Source organism: Sycon ciliatum, chromosome 5, assembly GCF_964019385.1.
Source record: "Sycon ciliatum chromosome 5, ocSycCili1.1, whole genome shotgun sequence".
Taxonomy (NCBI): domain Eukaryota; kingdom Metazoa; phylum Porifera; class Calcarea; order Leucosolenida; family Sycettidae; genus Sycon; species Sycon ciliatum.
The window spans coordinates 14508788-14531574 of record NC_088647.1 but is presented as its reverse complement, the minus strand read 5'-3'; the positions used below and the strand labels follow the sequence as shown (position 1 = coordinate 14531574).

Genomic DNA, 22787 nt, shown 5'->3' with positions numbered 1-22787 from the left:
CTTTACTAGTACCATCTCCACATTCTCCAGTATTATGTCCATTGTATTACCTAGCAAATGCATCGACGGCAAACAGTGGCTACTAATCATTTAATTTCTTGATGTCCATCCTGACATGTTTTCATTGATACAATTTTCGAATCAATGAAAACATGGCACGGCCAATGCAAATTTATTTGGTCATAAGTGTCGCGAATTATGGCCGCCGTTGGCTTGATGAAATACCACACCATGCACCAGGTACAGTCTAATCACTTTACCCGGTTGTCTCGTTTTGTTTACAGTACTTCCAAGCAAATCCGCAGATCGTGTAATGCCGTGCCATGTTCTCGGGGAGTGCTTGGACGTTTGATGTGATTTGCTCCGAGAAGTCACGAAATTCGATTATCGGAATCTCGCCCAGTACTGGCAGTAGTACCTGTGTACTGTGACAGTGTGACAGTGTGTTTGTACCGCAGTGCATGTACTTTGCAATTCACTACACGCTCGGATCGCGGTGGTTACTTGCGTGCGGAAGATCGTAATAATTATTTATATAATGCCACCCAAGTGGCAAGTGGTATCAATCCTGTCTGTACGTGTATCATGAGATCCGTTGTTCATGTTTGGTGTGGTAGTGTTAATGTTAATGTCCTTGGCGTGTGATTAATTGAGAACAGCTGCAACATGCAAGCTTCCTGTACTGTAGCCTAGGTGGCTTGACTGTTTGCTGGTTGACCAGTAAAGTTTCGCCCTGGGGCATGATATCGCGAGTACATTATAATAATAATTATTATTTATCATGTATAATTACGTTTAACGTAAGTTACCGCGTGTGTGTACATGTACATTTACATGTATGTCAAGCCATCCAACGCCGGGCCATGGGGTAGTTCAGCGGTTGAAGCCTCTAGACCACACACAGACCACACACAGACCACACACAGACCACACACATCCTTGGGTAACAGCCAAAGTATAAAAGCTCCCAGACTTATTTACTCCCGGTAACAATAACAAATAGCCAATTGTGAAAAGGTTTGGAGGGGCGAATGATTAATCAGTGCTGAAGTTGCAATGCGATTGTGTACAAACTTATAACACCGCAAATGCTGAGGTATGGATGATGAAATGGCGTAACCTCTATAATTGAAGTAAACTTCGTCACAACTGACACAGCCGGCACACCTAACACAGCCGTTACATGCAGTTCGCAGCGCATGTGGTCTTGGCATTTCGTGCAGGATTGCTGATGGTGAAGGCTTCCCGGCACGTCATCGTTCTTATAATCTAGTACATTCTACTACTAGTATTCCTTTTCGGACCAAGTACGTCCGATTCTGGACTGCAGGTGCAGCGTGTGTACATGCACAGTGCTGGTAACTGAAATCCGACCCCCTGAGCGGCGCGCGCTAGTGTAACGGTAGATCTACCATGCAGTGGGCGACAACCACGATCAAATCAGGTGGAGGGCGCCTGGTTTGAGACGACTCATACGTTACTAGAACAGTCCTGCTAACATACTGTGCTGGCAACTGAAATCCGACCCCCTGAGCGGTGCGCTCACATCGCAAAGAATGTGAACCCGCCGCCCAGGGGGTCGGATTTCAGTAGCCAGCACTCTAGACAATAAGAATACACGGGTAGATGTACCAGTGATGTACATGCACTTGATGTGGTTGTGTCGCACTGTTTGAGTGGGTCGACGCAGATCGTCGCATCAAGCTGGACACACTTAGCAAAGACGTCATGAATTGCTAATGTTCAGGCGCTTCCTGTTTGCTTTGGCAGGCGAAAATCTGGACGACATCAACCAGCCACCACAGACAGTTCGGTAGAGCAGTCAGATCGCCCTCACCACAGCTACTCTGAAATACACAAGCATGTGCAGTAGGCCACGTAGAGAGGGCGGTCTAGGTGTTTGCCACCGCACCAGTACAGGCAGTAGAGACTAGTCTAGAGGACCGGATCGCTCCCTGGGAATGTACATATGCAGTGCTGGCAACTGAAATCCGACCCCCTGAGCGGTGGGTTCACATTCTTTGCGATGTGAGCGCACCGCTCAGGGGGTCGGATTTCAGTTGCCATCACAGTATGTTAGCAGGACTGTTCTAGTATTAGTAGAACGTATGAGTCGTCTCAAACCAGGCGCCCTCCACCTGATTTGATCGTGGTTGTCGCCCACTGCATGGTAGATCTGCCGTTACACTAGCGCTATCGCCATCACACTGGTTCTGTTTGGTTCAGTTCGACTGCATCGTGTTGGCCGATGGGGCTGTGGGGCAAACACTATCCTCCACCCTTCAGCCTAGGTGTGATAGCCTGTAGCCGTCCATCATCCTCTTTCATCCTTCCGTGGAGAGAGTTGGATCGGGGCACCGATGATGCTTGGTGTCATCATCACAGTAACGAGACTAAATGAATTACGAAACTCGAACACATCCACTTTGGAGAATCGACATGAAAGGTCTACTCCTTACTCGTGGAGACCTACGAACACACGCCAAGCGGAATTCCTGGCTTGAATTTGAAAGCGGAAGACTGAAGGTTGTCGTTTGATCATCAGGAGACTTGAAGCATGAATCCTAGTACAGTACATACCTGTATTACAATCATGTGCTGTGATGGCATGACCGCGCGAGCACTGGCAGTGTTGCGACGAATGTCAGCACCTTTCCTGCTAGACTTCAATTATCCTTATACTTCAATTAATAGGGCATAGCTATGCCTTGAAACGACTGTACCCCTGCATGCGCTGTCTTTCTTAGCAGTTGATGATGGGACGCTGATTGATTGTGAGAAGGACAGTTAGCCTTCGCTAGTACGTTTCAGAGTGGATCACGCCCGAATCGCGGCGTCTGAGGAGTTTCTGTCAACTCTGCATGCTGAGTTGGCATACACCATGCAGGCATGCACTCATAGAGTTGAGCACTACAATGATTCTTCTGTTGTACCTGGCAGTCACCATCCAGGTTTGACATGACCCCACAGATCCTCTCCACTCCCGACTACCTCATGAGTTGTGGCCACAGGGTGATAAACAGTCGTCGTCTGTGTCTACGACGCAGCCGCTCGCTGCCATGAATAGTCACAGAGCGCTGCAGCTTAGCTTAGTTGGTGCGCTTAGGTAGGGCCGTTTTTCCCCTTTTTCCTATCTCCCAGCAGGTCTACATGTATGAAGCTCAGACCCACCAGACCAGCGGATGTTCTGCTCGTGACGCTGAGGCTAGGCGTCACCTTCGACGAACACGCCTAATATTACAGAGGATTAGCAAGACGAAATTCGTGTTCGCGCTCGCAAACATTTTTCAACTGGATTGCGAACTTTCGCATTTTTCGTTCGGAAAAGTAGTCGGAACACGAATCGCGGATTCGTGTCAGGGCAGTCATAAATTTACCACGCTCGTGCTGTCTGTACACAATGTTTGTTTGTTTGTTTCTTTTATTTGAATTCGTTTAGAGCACAGGCAATTCTGCCTTCTCACCAGAGGAAAAACCTCCGGTTCCTGCTAAGAACGAATATACGCCGTGTCAACGTCATGCATGTGCAAATTCTGTTTGCTAATCCTTCTCATAACGCGAATTCCGTCACTGAGTTCGACTTTCCTTGGAGAGCGAACGCGAACGCGAATTTCGTCTTGCTAATCCTCCATATTTACTCAGTAATACTCGTTCAGAGTACATGTAGTGGTAACAAATCACCCGGATGAAACTAACTGTGGGAACTAGGAAAGAATGTCCTTGTCACTTCTCGCTCCATTTGCACCATTATCTGCCATGCAACGAGGAAGGCTGTGTGGAAGGGATGAGTGCAGTCAGTAGTAGTGCTTGCTGCTGACCACTACACATGAACCGCTCCAAACGAGGTAAAAGACGTGTGAACCTCTGCGCAGCTGCGTGACCTTTGGACCTGCGCGATCCCGTGGCATGCCGGCATCCGTCTCTATAACGCATTATAGCTCTGCACAGCTAACCGAATTAGAACGCGACACTTGAGAGGGGGGGGGGGGGGGGGCTGTGAAAAGTCAGTTTTGCCTGACATGGAGATGGCAGATCGCACCTGAAAACGTAGCATATCAGATCAGTAGATCTACCGATTGGAGAAGGGCGAAAAGGAACCGATTGGAGAAGGGCGAAAAGGGACCAATACCGATTGGGGCAGCAAACTATGGTAATGCATTGTCGCTGAGCTCGAGCTAACATTGATACTCACTTGTCAGGACCTGCGGGATGATATCAACGAAGTCAAGACAGGGAATTTGCCCAAGAGCGCCTCCCGAGGCGTGTCTCGCCTTCCTGAAGATACGCTAGGTATGGGCGACAAGACAAAGAATTGACTGGCTTGCAGCAGGAGTAGGGAGCAACGCCATGGCGGCCTATGGTCGTACAACGTAACTTGCTGCCTGCAAGCTACAAATAGCTCAGCATGCATTTCTGGGGCGCGAAGTCGATCATTGGCGCGCAGTCCGCTCTGTCGAGAAACTTCATGGAAAGTGGTCACAGACTCGGTAGACGCACGTTCCTGAACCTGCCGCCACTACTGGCGATATGGCATTGGTGAGGCGCAGGGCCCGTGGACTGCTTTCAGCCGTTCCAGTTATAACGGTACGACATCCACGAGTTGATCTACAGCGGATAGCAAAGCCGTGCAGTGACAGTTGCCCAAGGGCAAACCCTCTCCAGAATCTGGGTAACCGTGGTAGTTCTCAGTGCCCAACACAGAATGTGTCAGGATAATGCATGACATTGTGGTGTACCAATGACAGGACAGCTAGGAGCAATACTATGGTTCACTGCAAGTAGTCATGTACGGTTGTTGTTGGCGCATTGTGTGTGAGCATACCATCTGTGCACAAGACCATGACCTGAGTCGCCAAGTCACCGAACAAGTACGTCGTAACTTACTTCGAGGCGCAAAGCCTAAAGGCCTCAAATAACTGAGAGAAGGAACAGCTGACAAGTCTCGCGCTGGCAGGTTTGAAATAGTTCCTCTTGCAATAATGCCTATTGGCGTATTGACTAGTATTGGCCATGCATGTGACACAGTATCTATAGGACAACACCACATCCTGAGTCACCAGCAGACTTCTGTCAGAATCATACCAACGGCCATTGTCAGCGTCAAGCTCTCGCGCAAGAGTTGTAAATGATAATGGCGCAGTCCATCGTGCAGAACGTTATTCAAGCATGCACGACCACACAACGCCTGCTGGCCCATCAGCGCGGCAGTGGCATTGTAGTGTCCACCACTGAGCGCTACTGGTCTCCCAGCAGAGTTGATCCACCACTGGTATGCGACGTCCAGTCAGTGTGAAAGGAAAACCGGCGTATCTTCGAAGTAGTTCAAACAGCTACAACTAGAGGGGAGTCGGTACAGCTCGTTTGGAAGGTGCTAATCATGCGGATATCTTGACCTCACCTCTCTCGCAGCCGATATAGTATTTTAGCGATAGATCGACCTATGTCCTTGAGTATCCTCTGGACCTGGTGGTAAGGACTAGGTAGGTGATATCATGCGCTCATCGCGTATCGGAAACTGTGCGTGCATGTATCTCTATTGCGGCGATAGCGGCCGGCTTGCCTTACCGCCAAACGCTGATATTACATAAGACTCAGATTCTGATGCAAGCACTCCACGGTCGTAGCGCGCCGACATAAGAGAAGGCTTAAGAGAAGGTGAGCAGTGACGCTGATGCTAAAGTCCACACGGTCAGGGGCGCCCGGTGCTACTCTCAGCATGGCGATACTCTCGGTCCTGTTCGGTCATACCCTCCTAGCCTGCTGTGGTTTTATAATCGAAGGCTGCAATACTTCATACATGTATATCACGCACACCTCAAGATTGACACAATCTCCCTCAAAAGACTCTATCCGAAGTCATCAGCCCGTTAAAGTACTTCCCAATTACACACCCAAAACACGTGATAATTCCGAGAATCATTCCACTGCAATGATCGCGCACTCCACACCAAGTGACTTTGCAGCATTAGATCCACCAGTGGATTAAACCAATCAAACAACCACTTCGACCTTCAAAATTCTAGCTTTCACGCTCTCTCCACCTTCCGGCGTCAGCCTATCCATACAGATAACATGAATTACTTACATGATGCATGATTGTACAAGTATGGAGTGTAGTTTAAGACTCATCTCTCATCGTTAGGTTGTGCACGTACTGTGACGTAGTCATTGGATTCCGCCGTCAAGAGACTTAGTCTAGTATGCAAGATGTATGAGGACAACATTAATGGCTTATTCACAAGAACTGAGAGATCTCTTCAAAGCCGCGCAGATTGAAACGGGCAGCGCGGTTGCTGCTTGGAAGGCGATGAATCCATTGCTTGTGACTCGCCCTCCGGAACCTCCTCTCCACAGCAGCTCTACTGCCTCTAGCTAGAGAGCTTGAGTCGTGTGCCAACGGCCGCATGCAGGTGGCCGCTTTACAGAGCAGACGTTAGTTTTGCTGAAATCTCAGGCATCGGAGCGCATGTGCATGCATGGCACACTCAGATGCGCTCCTACCGACCTAGGAATTCCTCATCACCGGCGTTGTTGCTCCTTGACCTTGCGCAGGCTCTCATTATCCCACCATGGGATATGGGTGCAAAATTCTGATGCTGCGTTGTCTGATGCGATGACGTAATACTAATGTAATGCGCATGGGATTGGGCCATGGAAGATGGTCGATGGAGGTCTACATGACTCTACTGTACAGTGGTCCCTCTATAATCCGGCACCATTTGTGCCACAAAAATCTGCTGGATTAGGGAGGGTGCTGGATTAACAAATCTGATCTACTGCTGCAATGTGCATGAAGAGGACATTATTTTGGTTACTGAAAATTGTGCCGGTTTATCGAGGGTGCTGGATTATAAAGTGCCGGATTAGAGAGGGACGACTGTACTAGTAGTAGTAAGTACATGTAGTATCCAGAGCTGCCTTATATGGTAGCGTGTATCTGCTCTTGTTGTGGTGAGATTGCGGAGGAACTGATGATGATCGCCAGGAAGCATGGCACAGTTTTATCGCCCTGCGCATGCCGATGATGTCTTTATGTCTCAGGCAGGTGCCGCCACCAACACACTAGTCGGGCAGTGGAAATGCAATACCAATGAGGTCGCGCAAGCATTAAACCAGCCGTCGCTTCGTGCGACGAGCTAGACGACGAGCACTGGATCATGGAGCCGCGGCTGTTGGGTTAGTGGTGGGTACCGCGATACGGGTTGCAGTATTTAGGGCACGTGATGTCGGCACGTGATGTCGTGAGCCAACGGCGCTGGCATGGTAATGATTATATTAGTGGTATGACCCTGTGATGCTGTATCATACTTCGTAGTGTATCATAGCACGGTCTCCAGTGCGGCAGTGGTCTCACGCACAAGAACCTGAGTCCTGACGCTAAAAACAGTACACCGCTCTATCACTACGCATACTACTACTAGTACTAGACTTGTGCGCGCGCCACCTCGCGCCGTTCTGACATGGCGTGGTTGCTTAGCACCGGATCATGTGCATGCATGGCACGCTCAGACACGGAGACTGGCCAGGATACCCGAAGCTGGCAGCGGAAGTGCTGCATGCCGGTGACACACTGACAGTGACAGGTTCACTGACCATGTGCATGCAGACTGTCGTGATCAATACTCCACTGTCAACGCACACTGCACTGCACTCACTCCACTCTGCGATGCCCATTCTGACGGCTCGTACAGAATGTCAGAAAGTGAAGGTTTTCTCGCGAAAAAAGACTACGTGCACTGCATGCATGCAGCGGCCTGGTCAGGGAAATGGCCACGTGCCAGATCCAAACGTCAGCCTAGCGGTGGTAACGGACAAGGTGTGAGGAAGGAAGGCCAGCCCAGTAGCAGCAGGACAGGCAGCCAGAACTGAGATCAGCAGTCGACAGGCACAACACAGGGCCTGAGAGACACCAGACAGATACTGAGACAGACAGCGACGCTTAGCTCTGGTTCGGCCACGCTCCCGACGTCCCTAGCTCTGGGGAGGTCCAGTCAGTCAACGCGCTGTAGCACAGGTTTTTTTCTTTCCTTTCTCTTTTTCTTTTTGAGTATGATCTGCGATACAAAATAAAATTTCAACAACAACAACAACTGGGACTGGGGCCAAGGGCAACAGTTCAACCAATTCTCTGTCTCTTGTATCCTCTCAGTAGAGATGACGTGAGGAATGGTACATTATACGACAGTGTTGAAGACAGTGTTGTAGGGTGCAAGTGAAGTTTAATTGAAGGTCACTAATTTGTTTGTGCGTTCAAGCGCTGTACAGTGCATACATGGTGTGTCACTTCGGAGAAGAGTAGACCTACTGTTTGCTTCACAACAAATGCAATACACGAACTCATCCAAACTGAACAAAAAACATGGCTCTCTCGTGTGGTGTCGCGGCTTCCTCTCCCCCTCCCCCCCTCACTCAGTATACGTCTACATGTATGTGCTGGGGTGGTGTCAGTGTGTTTTGCGAATGGCGATGTGCGATGTTGGATGGCGTTGCTAGTTGTAACCTCTTATCAGCATTGTCCTGTGTCGCCAAATGCAAGTGAACAGAAGTGCGCACAAGTGAGAATCACTTGATCCCGGAGTGGCTGACCCAGAAGAAGCGTGCTTGCGCTATGTTATGTGTTGCATGCTACACTTCCAACTGTCACAGCCAAACTGCACAGGAAGGAAAATATCCAGATGAGGGCGATGGAGCATTACCGAGCGGAAGATGCAATAGAAATAGGGAGCCAGTTCTCGCTGCAGTTCTCGTGGCAGTTCCAGCATGGCTAAAGACGCAGCTAAAGACGCAGCTAAAGACGGCTCGCCTGTGACTGACAGTCTGACCACAGTGTGATACGCTCCATCGCCAGGAGACGCGCCTCGCGGACGTGGACGTAGGGCACGCATCATGGTCAGCTGCTGCCTACATCGTAGTCTACCAGTACTGCAGTACTGCAGTATTGCTGGTCAAGAGCCTTGAAGAGGTAGTACTAGTCTAGTACTAGTAGTATGTACTAGAAGACCATGCTATACTCTGCTGGCTATCCGACCAGGCTTCTCGCCACCTGCCGACATGTTCTTGACGTGTCGAACTCTGATCTGCACAGCAGCAGCCGCGATGCACGCAGTTCCATTCTGGATGTCTGATACATGAAACTCTATTCCAGGGCTTAGCTCGTATTCTAGTCCACAACTCACAAGCGTGCCAGAATAATCTTGCATTCGCTAGCTACAAGACGTCAAGAGTTGTTGATCAAGTAGAAGTAGAACCATGTAGTGGGGATTTTGCAGCCATTGCTGGTATGATATTATCCCGATGCTCGTCCTCTTGGATCGAAGGTGAGACCCGTTTCCATTGCGTGTTAAAGATCGTTCCTGCTCGCTGTATTTCTGTAAATGGCCAGAAGTACAAGTGTGTTTCCGCGCCTCTGCTGGGGCTTGTAATGGGATTTGTACAAATCAGATGAGTTGACTATTTCCTGTGATGGTGAGGAATCTGGCTATCGCACGAGAAACCCATGTAATTGGAGGACAGGGTCGGTGGCGATCGCATTACGGTCATCTTAGTTGAATCGAGAGCACCCCTCACCTGATGGTAGCGGTCCTTATAATAATAATAATAATAATAATTAGTTGTGATGAGATAAGATCATTAGGACACACACACACACACACACACACACACACACACACGTGTGCGCAGTGCATCGTGTAGAACTCGATGTGCCATGTATACTGGCCAGTCTAGTCTCTTGTAACCGTGAGCCTTTCCATTGCGCCATGCAGGCCAGGTCTTCCCTGATTTTTGTAATCTGATAATGGCCAGCAGTCAATTAGCCATTACACGGTGATGGCTTGGGCTATAGCGGGTGTGCCACAAAACCTACACAGCCAGCGGCAGTGTATTGTAACAATTCTTTATCCTGGCAGGTAGGCTGCAACTTTGATGGATAGATTACTTCCATATTAAATGCAATTCTCTAGTCCAGGCACCCGTTGTCTGACTGTCAGACACAATAGCCTTCACTGACAGAAAACCATTCCCAAAGGCATCAGGAGCCCACTCGCTTCCTTCAGTATCCTCTATCGGCCTTCGGATGGCCCTTGGCATAGCGTTAGATTCGCACCAGACATCATCAACTTCTCCCCAGCCTAGGTCAAGAGGAAACAAGGATGGTGCAGGGGAGAAACACGAGACGTAACCTCCATTAATGTAATGGTCAGTGTGCGCTTGTGTCCGCGGATCCGCCGCATAGTCATACTCATGGTGATGCATGGGATGTGTGTGTTTCACGCTCAGCTGCTTGCCAGGATCGCGTACGTCGCGGCACTCACTAGAATGATAATAATACACGCAATTCGTGTTCCAACGTCTTGTGTTGTGGCCGCCGCCGTCGCTGCGTATGAAGCATACTTCCACACTTGTAAAACCCCGCTACCTTGAAAAGTCATTAACCGACTGTGACCTAGTACCTAGCTAGTTCGACGTTGATCTTCACGAGAGCATACCATGATGACATTCCATATTGCAGAAGTCAAGTTTATCCTGTGATGGCACTGCAAATTATTTTCTAGCACTGCTCGTCAACTCGATCTGCTCGCATACAAGACCCCCGCTCGCCGCTACGAGTACGACTATTCGCGACTCTCATCTCGATCACGCGGATGGATTTTGCCAGTTGTTTTTTTTTACTGAATACCACAGTACCATCAGATGCTGCACAGCGGGGGCGGTGGCATATTGGATGGAAGTGGGGACGGGGCAAAAGTAACTCCTCCGACCAAAGGTCTCGGAGTCATCGTTACTCCTGTGCGCCGATACATAGGAGAAAAGAAACATGTGCATCCAAGAGGGAAGCACCGGCTTTGCAAAAGATAATGGGGAGAATTTGAGATTGAGACAGGACAAAACAATAGTAAAAGCAGTGCACCGTAGGAAGATGGAGAGAACTGATAATCGCATGTTAAGGCTGAGCGAAAGGGATCAAAGAGGAGTAGAGGGGAGCTGGAGTGCGGTCAGTATAATTAGGCTGGTGTGTTGGCTGCGATGGAGAGATCATAGCCTGTCTGTGGCCCACTCCCACTTGCTGCGCCGCAAGTGGTCGTGGACAGTATAATAATACTCAATCTGCGGGCAGAACTGTTTCGTCCTTTGTGGACTCATCAGCGCAGCACAGAGAAAATGAGGCCGAACCTGATAATAATAATAATATTGTAATAAAAATTAGGAATAGGTCGCATACCGCCCGCATAAACAAAATTAATCAGATGGGGGTCATGGTATGAGTGTGGTGAAATTGTTCACAATCGTCCCAATGTGTGTTACTGTTTTGCCATTATTTTAATTTTAAAAGCGGGTGCGTGTACATGCACATGTAAGGTACTTCGAGTATTAGATAAACCTTGTTATAGCCTTCTTACCATGTTGTTGGTTTGATAGCATGAAACAAGGCGGCGGACACCGTGTTCGGAAACAGTGATCTTACTACTGTACAATCATCCACGGTTGGTAGAGCCCCCATTCCGTTGGGACTATCTGAACCATATGGGTGTTGAAGCACTATCATTTTATGACTATCAGGATGACATCCAGGAGCGAGCAAAGAATACAGGTACACAATTGACGTTAGGAGAAGTCGTGTCAAACCAACAACATGTACATGTACATGTTACACTCCAAGACGATATGCGATGGACCCAACACATCATAGAAACTACTTCGAAGTACCAACAAAGCCAAAAAACTACTACATCACCTCCACAAGACACGTTGCACAATGAACGCTTCCAGCCTATTATTAGTATTAATATACACGACCTACATCCGACCCGTTCTCTAATAATGGCAGCTTTGCCCTCTCCAACACCACAGCGGGACACACTGGAGAGACTTCAACGCCGTGCTATACGCATCTGCCTTCGGATTCCCCTCTTTGCACCAGTTCACTAGCATGGTACATCCACCACCACACCTCTCCACCACACCTGCTGCGTGCAACAACCACATCTTGCACCACAACGTCAACATCAACCATACACCCTTAGACAGACAAGGACCTACTCCATGGGACACACACAAACAGGCACCGATATTCCCCCATCAACATTGCCCTCACCCTCTACAACTCACTCCCTATCGACATCACAACCCAACCTAATAATATATTCATTCCGAAACAGTGCATCCAGTCTTCTTTTGAGAAGTACCTGTTCCTGCTCCGCGCATTCCCCTGGTTTCTGATATCTCGAACGTGCACTTTAAAACTATCTCGATCACCCCTGCTAACGTTATTGCCCCCGCTTGTTTTTCATGATCCATTGCTTCTTGCCAGCCTCCCCGGTTAATTTCCATCTAGCTGTTTCTGGCTAGTATCAGATCTATCACACTTATCACTCGTCCTTATTGGCGTCACGCCATCGTGGAATAAAAGAAAAATAATCATAAAGATAGCCATCGAGAGCAGCCAGGATGGTTGTAGTAAGGTCACTTGTTTCCGAACACGGTGTCCTCCACCTTGTTACATTCTCAGGACCTGTCCAACCAACAACATGTACTAGTACATGATTGTATGTACGGAACATCCCGTGAGGATGACTGTAGAGGGAATGACACTTTCGCAAAAACGATTCTTACAAAACGTCGTGTGGTAGAGCTGTTGTACATGTATATGATGTACATGACTTGTACTGGTGTTTAGAATGGCGTTAGTAGATCTACCATCGCAGACTTTGTTAGGAAAACAACACCTCTACAGTAGTGCTGTGCTAGCATGCTGTGCCGTGTGGCACTCATCATGGTCAAAAGTCGATGCCCATGTAACTGCTCACTAGGGAGACGTCACAAGTCGATCGTTGTGTTAGAAACCGAAATGCTAACCAGTGTCTTGAAAACGCACACTAAACGGTACAGGCCGACGTACGTGTAGTAGCAGCAGTACATGAAGGTGCTCCTTTCTCACGTCAAAGTTTTTTTCAAAACTTTCAAGACAAGAGCACGCGGATCGATCGCGTTGTACTTGTATTGTAAGTTGTAAGTAATGTAGTTGTAGGCCTTCCAAACGGGACTTTCCCTGAACATGCAGCACAAAGACTAGGGAAATCATGCGTACACAACCTGCTAAACCACGAACGAAACGGTTGTCGAAGTCAAATCAACCGCTTGAGCCGCCCATTGTACCATTGTGGCTGTCTGATCTGGTGGTGCGGACAGCAGGAACACTCACTGCACACTCACTGCACACTCACTGCACACTCACTGCACACTCACTGCACACTCACTGCACACTCACTGCACACTCACTGAACACTCACTGAACACTCACTGCACTAACACACGTAGTCTAGAACACCAAATAGGAGATCCCCCAGATAGGCCCTTAGCCTTAGGCCATTAGGGTAATCCTGAAATAAAGATGTTTTTGAAAGATTATTATTAAAACTACCTCGTGCGTTCAGAACATGTGCAGCCCGCCTTGGCTGATGCAGCGGAAGCCTTGCCACCGAGCATTGCTGCTGCTGCTGCAGCAGATACTGATGCTGCCATTGCTGGGTGAGCGGCAGGACACAGGATGACTGATTATTTCGGTGGTAACAGGTCAGGCAGTCAGGCCAATGACGATAACTGAGTACTGAGAAAAGGATGTTTGAGGCCACAGCAGCTGGTGGAAGAGGAGGAGGAGCTCGAAGCTGAGGCAGTTCGGGAGAGTGAGACTGAGGAGGTTTCGGATGCTGACACCGGTGTTGATGAGTGTGGTTGTGAGATGGAGTTAGACCCGAAGCAGTGTGCTATCTGCAGGCATTTGGTATCGCACCCTGAGTCCCTGATTGTTGTCAGTCATATTCGGGCTCTTGTTTCACTGTTTTGTGCCGTGCCAGTCATTCCCATGTGAAGCAGGTGAAAGTTTTAGAAGCTTTTTTCATTCACCTGTACCAGCCTGATTTGTGTATCCAAAAAGAAAGTGTCATCTCCCTCAAACTGTTCACGTAGCACCTTGTGGGTTTGACGTTGTCATTGTTATCCCCTGTTCGCTGCTCATGTGGTAGTTTCACGCGATTCTTCGCACTCTTTATGTACTTTTTGTTTTAATTAATTGTACCCGGTGTGATGTACGCTTACCACTATCGTGCTTTCTCGCTTTCTTGCCCCATTTAGCGCTATTTCATTCAGTTTATTTTATTTTCTCCCCTCTTTCTGTTCCATAGAAGAGTTTTTGATTAGTTTTACATCCATTGTCACGTACGTTCACTGAAGATCGTAACTGGAAAACTGTTCCGAATACTTTCCTTTCACATGTACATCTCACATGTACATCTCACATTTATCTCTCACGTGTTTGTTACTATTGTACTTACGTATCTAGTATCTATCACCAATAGATCACCAATTATATTTCAATTGAGTGTTCCATTTATTTCCGAAATTGGGTTGTCTTTTTGCTTTGACTCTTACTTCATGGTGTTGTGAATAAAACCGTTCTGAAGTATCTATCACCGATGAAAGAATGGTTACTGCACAGTTTGTTCTCTTGGTTGCGGTGTCGAGCATTTATTATTTTTAAAGGGGGAACCCTACAGACGTTGTCGTCTTATTGTTATTCCTTATTTCAACGATGGCCCATGGCCAATAAGGAAGATAATTGTGATTCAAATCAGTCCACTATCATAATCAGTCTAGCAAGTAAGGAAGCCAACACATAATTGCAGAGGGATGGGGTTAAGATAGGGTACAGTGTGAGCTACTACAGGGACCCTTTGAAGGATTGACGCAATTGAACCGTTGAAACTCTCAGAGTGAGAGGTGGCGGTTCGGCAGGCAGCAGGTTACTAGTAGCCACGTGAAAGGATATGGTGTTAATTTTAAGGCCCTGCGGAGAACGCGCAACGGTAAGTGCGACTCCGTGCGAGCGTACATTATTATTATTACATCAGTTGACTCCGCGAACACAGCATGGTAACCCATCAAGCGGCACACCCTAGCCAAGTCCTTCAGCATCCTTCTAAAGAGTCGATCTTAGTTATTAGGAGTCTCTTGCCGCCAGAAAGGAAACTGAGCACTGCACCCTTAGCCTTGCAAGATGTTGAATGGTGTAACCCCAGCACAAGTTAGTTGCTACATGTATGTCTTATAAACATAGCGTGTTCGTTAACATCGCTTCAGCGATGGGCATGTGCTGGTAGGCCTTGACGGATTATGCTAATATTTTCGTGAAATTATGCTTTTCGCATTGCTGAAAAAATTGCAGAATTATGCTATTTTTATGCTAAACGTTATACATATTATGCCGCATTATGCTCACATATGCTGCTAATGTATAATGGTTCTGTGCAAAATAACAGGGGAATTTTTTGTAGAGGGCGCTGTACTGTAGTAGCAAAAGTTCGTCGGGGTCAACGCACCGTCCGACCTAGCTGTCGACCGTCACTGATTGTAGTGGACTGGACATGGTATTAAGGGAGTCGTAAACCTACGACTTCCTGGTGCATCAACTTGTACTTGTACTTGTAGAACATGTAAAACTGTATGGAATTTGATGCGAACAGGCGGATTATTCCAATTTATGCAATTTGTATGCAATTTGCCTCGAATTATGCGATTATTCGATTTTGGTAGGAATTATGCGAAAAATTATGCTAGCATAATCCGTCAAGGCCTACTGTGCTGGTGTAGGCCTCGACCAAATATGCTTGCGCATATTTCCGCATATTTTAAGAGACAGTTCACATAAGGCATATTGAGCGACAAAGGGAATATTGGAATGAAGCCAGCATATAATTCAAATATTCTGAAGAAATTGAGGACAAAACATTCATATTATGGACAAAATGCGTTCAGAAATGCCTTTCATGGAAGAATTTGGAATGGTTCAGGCGTTTGCTACATTTCCCCATGGATGAACACTATCGCTACGGTTGCTGGGGACACACCCCAGCCATACAATTCCGGATGTGTTTTTGATTTGCCCCATAAGCATGATAGCCGTGAAGCCAATGAATATTCCAAGATTGTAATTTTACTGAAATGATCTACACTTTCTGCTTATGTCGAGCATATTTTGGCATATTTTGGCATATCTTTTTGCATATCTTGCTAAGCCTTTGGCATATTATGGACCTTTTCCCTGATATGTGACGAGCATAATATGCTCTTTTTTTAGCATATTTGGTCAAGGCCTATGCTGGTGGAAGGCTTTGCTACGTACATGTGAATTTGCGACTTGTGCAATAGTTGTGGACTCCCAGCAGTAGAGTCGTGGCCAAAGAAATCCGATACGCAGGTTACAAGTAGCGCCCCGTTTCCCATATCACTTCTAGTACAGTCAGACCTCACTTATCTGGTCCTCTTTTATCCGGATCCCTCGGCATCCGGAAGAAAATTGTTGGTTACCGATTAACAGCATATGCCATGCATGCATAATAGTATGTTGTTGTTGTTGTTTTTGCAAGTTTTGCGTAGCTAAAGTATGTTAACGCGGTGACGTAATGTTTTCACTGTATGCTGATGTCTATCACGCGCGTGTTCGCGCCAGCTCACGGATGCGCCGTTGTGCGCATGCGCAAACTCTCCCAGCAGCTCGCTTTGCATACGTACACCCTTCAGCAGCCTTCGTGCCTGGCTCTCTTTGTTAGTTGCATTGGCTCGCATGACTCTTGCTCCGTGTTTTCAAACTCCGGAGTTCTTCAGTTCTGTTCAGACTTCCTTGTACAAGGTGACATCGTCGTTTCGGTCTCTTGTTGCCTAGTTGTGGTGTCCAGTCCCTGGGCGGGCTGGAATTCTGAGTGCTGTATCCGCGGAGTGGTTTACTCAAATTTTCTCAAATTTTCCCACGCTGAGGCAAGAGATGTCGCGCAGGTCCGCCAGGTCATCTTCTAGCCCCTACGCTAGAGCAACATCCTCCCCCGCTCCTGGAACCACCCAGGCCAGAGCCCCGGCCCAGAACCTCGCGCCGCCTCGTGCTCCTCGTGCTTCGGCTCTACCTGGCCAAGTGCCTCCGTCTCAGTCAATGCCGGCCGGCCACCCACCCCAGCCCACGCTGGCGAGCCAGATCTCCGCCGCCGTGGCTGTTGCTATTCAGCCTCTGGCCGACAAGGTTACCCTGCTGGAGCAGGCTGGCGCAGCCCAACTCGCCGGCCCAGGAACTGGCGTAAACTCGGGACTCGCTCATGTTCCGACGTTCAGCGGGGCCTCGCTTTGTGCTGCCGGATCAATCGCCACTGCAGCGCCGGTTTTACCAGTATCAGTACCGGCTGCCAGCCACCCGACACAACAGTGGCCGTCATCTGGAGACCTCCCCGTGGTGCCGCCTCGCCTTCGAGACCGGATTGTGCGAGGTGAGTTCACAGAATTAAGCGATTTGCTGCCTGAATCCCTGGGCTTCGAGGGGGATCATGATGTGATGCAACTCGACGTGGGCGCGGGCCGATCTGTGCAGCTCGTCCCCAAATCTTCCCACCGGCAACCCGCCAAACGACACATCTATGATCTTGCCACATGGGTGGAAGCGTTCACCACATACTCGAGGGTGCTGGCCGACGCCTCACCACAGCTGGCAGGTGATCTCTGGGCGTATCAGGCCATCATTGTCGATGCCAACGTCCGGTTCCACAATGATGCCTGGCTGTCCTACGACCGCAAATTCCGTATGGCCACGGCGTCCCTCCCTCACCGCTATTCCTGGTCCGTCATTGACCCGAACCTGTGGCAGTCTTGTCTCACGGGCCGTGGGCGGCCTCCGTGCCAGCGTTGCTCCATGGTCCATCCAAGTCAGCCCAGCAGCTGCCCCTTTCGTGGGGGGCTCCCAGCCCCAACAGCGCCTACGGGGAGCCAGTTCTCGCACCAGCCTGGCTTTGACGGCAAAGCCATCTGTCGTTAATTTCAACTTCGGCAGCTGCTTGCTGTCCCCCTGCTCCAGAGCACACGTCTGCATCCAGTGCCGCGGCCGTCACCCCGCACGCCAATGCTCCAAGTCTGGTGACTCGACCAAGAAATAACTCTCACCCCAGTGGTGACGCTGCTTTATAGGTGCCCACTAGCACGCCTGTTCATGTTCAGCGCTTTATCAATCTTCCCTCTCCTCATCCAAATGCAGTATTTCGCTCTTATGGTTCACAAGGCATGCAGTATGGCTTTCGTATTGGCAGCTTTCGCCCCATTGCATCTTCTGTTATGTCTCCTAATCACTCTTCGGCTTGTGCTTGCCCTGCTGAGGTTACTACTCATCTGCTTAACTGTTGTGACCGCGGAGAAACTGCGGGCCCATTTGCATCTCCGCCATTCCCTCACGTGCATATTTCTGGTTTGGGTGCTATCCCGAAGTCTGATGGCAAACTGCGTATCATCCACGACCTCTCGCCCCCTGCCGGCTCGAGTGTGAATGACGGTTATATCTCGGGATGAATTCAGCCTGCAGTACGAAACTGTCGATACAGCTATCTCTCTGATCATGCAGGCAGGGTGTGGCGCTCTTTTGACGAAGGTCGACAGGAATGCATTCCGTCTCTGTCCTGTTGCCCCCTGTGACTGGCCTCTTCTGGGCATCTTCTGGCAGGGACAATTCTATCATGACAAAGTGCTACCATTTGGATTGCGTTCTGCACCATACATATTCGATAAATTCGCCACAGCAGTCCAGTTTATTCTCGAGGATGCATGCCACCTAAGCCAATTACTCCCCTACCTGGACGACTTTCTGAACGTTAGTCCGCCCCACCTGCCCGTTGCGGAACATCATCGCTCACATATCTTAGACATGCTCCGCTATTTGCAGATACCGGTGGCCTCTGAGAAAGTCGAAGGCCCATCCACATGTCTCACCTTCCTCGGCCTGGAGCTGGATTCGCTGACGTTTGAGATCCGGTTACCGTCCGCCAAACATGGGGCGTATCTCGGCAAAGTCAACGGCCTCCTTCAATCAGGCATGGCGTCCCGGCGCGAACTCGCCTCCGTGTTGGGCAATCTCTCGTTCGCGGCCCGGGCTATTCCTGTCGGTCGTACCTTCCTGAGGCGCCTGTACGACCTTGACCGTGCAACAAGCAACCTTCCAAAGCACAAGGTTCTCTCTGGCAATAGCACCGTCATCCAGGAGGACATACTCAGCTTCAGAGCGGCGGTACCTGGATTTCTGTCAGCAGCATGGCGTTGTGGCCCTGCCTGGAAGCGACGTTCCACTGTGCTACTACGCAGCCCTCCTCATGCGCACACTGCGGCCGGCCTCGGTTCGCACATATATGTCAGTCATCTGGAACTTACACGTCGAAATGGGCCTCGAGTACCCGAATCAGCCGACGTCCCTGCTGTCACGAGTGTTAAGAGGCATAGCCCGTTCGTCGGGACCTGGCCGCCCTCGTTTGCCTATCACAACACCCATCCTCCGGCAACTCTGCCAACGCCTCCAAGTTTCCTCCATGCGGCACTCAGTTGACCAGGCAATGCTGCAGTGCGCCTTCACCCTGGCCTTTTATGGCTTCCTGCGCTGTGGTGTGAGCTCACCTCGTTGACGTTTGGCAACGTGGCCCTGGACCAACAATCATTTCGTATCACCATCACGCTGCTGCAATCAAAGACGGACCCGGACGGTAGGGGCACGGTAGTCCACGTGGGCGGCTGTACCGATGTCATCAGCTGCCCTGTTACGGCGATGGTGCGGTACCTGACGGCAGTGTCGGCAGAGTCCCAATCTCCTAGAGATCAGCTGCTCGTCTACCACAATGGCCAGCCTCTGACACGAGCGGACGTCACGAGGGAGGTGCGGACCCTCCTACCGCTTTGTGGGATTACAGATCCGTCCAGCTATGCCAGCCACTCATTCCGGATCGGAGCAGCCACGTCTGCAGCTATCGCAGGCGTACCAGAGCACGTGATCCGCCATATGGGGCGATGGCGCAGCGACGCCGTGCTGCGCTATATCCGTGTTGAGCCATCCGAGGTGCGGCTAGTATCAGAGAAGCTAGCCACAGTGAGTGACTGACCAGTAGCGCTGCACCTTGACGAATGTCTCCTCCGGTATACATACCAACTCTCAGTACCGCTATCGGTACCTAGATTTCTTGACTGCTAGCAGCTCCTGCTATACTCCTCGTTCAATGCTCGCGTTATTTCTGAGCACTGACTTATTTGGTTGGCCCACCAGGGTAACTAGCTTGGGCACTGAACTCTCAGTAGCTGGCAGCATTCTCTCTACTCTCCCGAATCACTCTATTCGGTTACTGCCCTTGGCAGGTCAGCCGCCATTTCGGTCTCACTCCGAATCACTCTATTCGGTTACTGCCCTTGGCAGGTCAGCCGCCATTTCGGTCTCACTCTCGGTCCCCGCCTCTGTCGGGTCGGCCGCCTCCATGGTTACACACTGCCAGCTCCTTCGCCCAGTTACCCTGTGGTGCCAACCAACTACTGCTGTGTCTGTGTGTGGGTCGTGTATGCCTCCGCGTACGGAGCATGCGTTAATGCAAGTTTTGCGTAGCTAAAGTATGTTAACGCGGTGACGTAATGTTTTCACTGTATGCTGATGTCTATCACGCGCGTGTTCGCGCCAGCTCACGGATGCGCCGTTGTGCGCATGCGCAAACTCTCCCAGCAGCTCGCTTTGCATACGTACACCCTTCAGCAGCCTTCGTGCCTGGCTCTCTTTGTTAGTTGCATTGGCTCGCATGACTCTTGCTCCGTGTTTTCACCCACCCACCCACACCGACTTCATTGTGTTACAATTCTTATTCTGTAGCACCCCGCTTATACTACTAACCTCATTCGTCTTCCAAACTCACTCTGCTAAACAAAAACAAGCAGGGATTGGGCACTGAACTCTCAGTAGCTGGCAGCATTCTCTCTACTCTCCCGAATCACTCTATTCGGTTACTGCCCTTGGCAGGTCAGCCGCCATTTCGGTCTCACTCCGAATCACTCTATTCGGTTACTGCCCTTGGCAGGTCAGCCGCCATTTCGGTCTCACTCTCGGTCCCCGCCTCTGTCGGGTCGGCCGCCTCCATGGTTACACACTGCCAGCTCCTTCGCCCAGTTACCCTGTGGTGCCAACCAACTACTGCTGTGTCTGTGTGTGGGTCGTGTATGCCTCCGCGTACGGAGCATGCGTTAATGTTGTTTATTTTACTTCGCAGATTCTAACGGGCAAGTTGCCCAATAACAAGAAAGCGAAGGCAAAGAAAATAATACTAATAAAAGAAATAAGCATGTGTGTTCGATAATGTGGTTCCCTCGCCTATCCGGATATTTTGTGGAGAACGGATGTGTGCGGTTATGCGAGGTCAAAAAAACCCAAGTCCAGGCAGGGGCCCCGGGCCTGAATGAGCCTTGGGGCTGCTCTCAACATTGGAGTCGGATTTCTCTTGCCCCGATAGTGCACATGTACGTGTACAACAGTACGTAATGCCATTGTATATTTGTATTTAGTAGCAGACGGTGCCAGTGACTTTTGTTGCCATCATCACCGACGTGAGCACTCGGTGATGATTGGACTTGCACAGTTCCAGCATGCAGTGGTTCACCACATACCACTATTCCAATTGAATTCTTTTATTCAAAGCAACATTATGCTATCAAGTACTAGTAGCGTGCTATGCTGCTCGAAGAGTACCCCCCCCCCCCCCCCCCCCCAATGTAGGGCAGAGCCTTCCACACAACGAGAGAGAGAGAAAGAGAGAGGGGGGAAGCTGTGTTGCAACTCCGAGTTTTACGTAGTAGTACGTGAAACTCGAGTTGCAACACAGTTAGCTCACGGCACTCTCTCTCTCTCTCTCTCTCTACAAGGTTAGGCTGCTCAAGTTGAAGAAGAGGATAAACGGGTATGATTGCAATATTGGCTAATAGGCATACTGCATTCTACAATCATTGGCCGTGGCTATAAAAGTAGAGTAGAAAACTGAGTTTGTGGTGCGGGTTTTGTGGAGAGCATTATGCTGTTTCCATTTCGGCTCGTTACTCCGCCATGTCGACGTGGAACAGCTGCATTCCCTATGTACCTCACCCCTGAGCACTATGTTACTCCTGCGTGCACGATTGTGTATGTGTGATTGTGCATGTGTGATTGTACATGTGTGATTGTACATGTGTATGTGTTGTTCTCTGTTTGCAGGTTCCCCCGTATGCACCTCCACAGATAGCTAGCAACCCACCGTCCCAAAGGCGCACCCGCACATGAGCGCAGCCACACACCAAATGCAAACGACCCGCACTCCTCACCACCACCACTAGTACGATTAGAAGCAGTCCGAAGGGAAGAAAGGCAAGGGCGCGGACACATAACGCCCCAAGGCCCGTGTTGTGCACACAACATCCACCCAATCGCACTGATCACCCTGTTGCTATGAACAGCAGTGGCGTCCATCAACAGCCAGTTGCTCAGATGCCTATACAGCAACCTGCTATTCAAGGTCACTACATTCACAATCAAGAGCCGCCAGCAGGTCAGTACCCCAGCACATATGGATATCACATGCAGCCGCAGACATTAGGTCAGCCCTACAGCCTACCCAACAGCAACGGCAAGAAGAAGCAACGGCGCTACCGAACGACGTTCACGCCGCAGCAGCTGCAACAATTGGAGGAGGCGTTTAAGCATACCCAGTACCCAGACGTGTTCATGCGTGAAGACATTGCCGAGCGCATAAAGCTGAACGAGGCTAGAATACAGGTATGGTCCGTGAACGCATATTGTGCAGTCATGTACTTTTTTTTGGAACTTTTTTTTACTTCGCAAAATCCAAACGGGAATTTCTTCCCAATGACAAGGTAGCGAAGATCGAGGGAAGAAAAAAGAGAGAGGGAGAGAGAGAGAGAAAAAAAGGAAAGAAAAAGTGTGC

At 49.6% G+C, this 22787-nt stretch overlaps 1 protein-coding gene across 2 annotated transcripts in view; it reads left to right on the top strand.

The window, feature by feature from the left end:
* Positions 1-22787, top strand: part of LOC135817736 (homeobox protein OTX2-like) — a 39780-nt gene that overhangs the window by 5739 nt on the left and 11254 nt on the right. The window contains exons 1-2 of one of the 2 annotated variants that reach the window (XM_065330974.1): positions 9089-9317; positions 22061-22618. In XM_065330974.1, coding sequence (XP_065187046.1) covers positions 22292-22618 — 327 coding nt within the window. In that variant the 5' untranslated portion in view covers positions 9089-9317; positions 22061-22291. Of the gene's footprint in view, positions 1-9088; positions 9318-22060; positions 22619-22787 lie in introns of those variants that run through there. The other variant, XM_065330973.1, reaches the window with a different exon arrangement.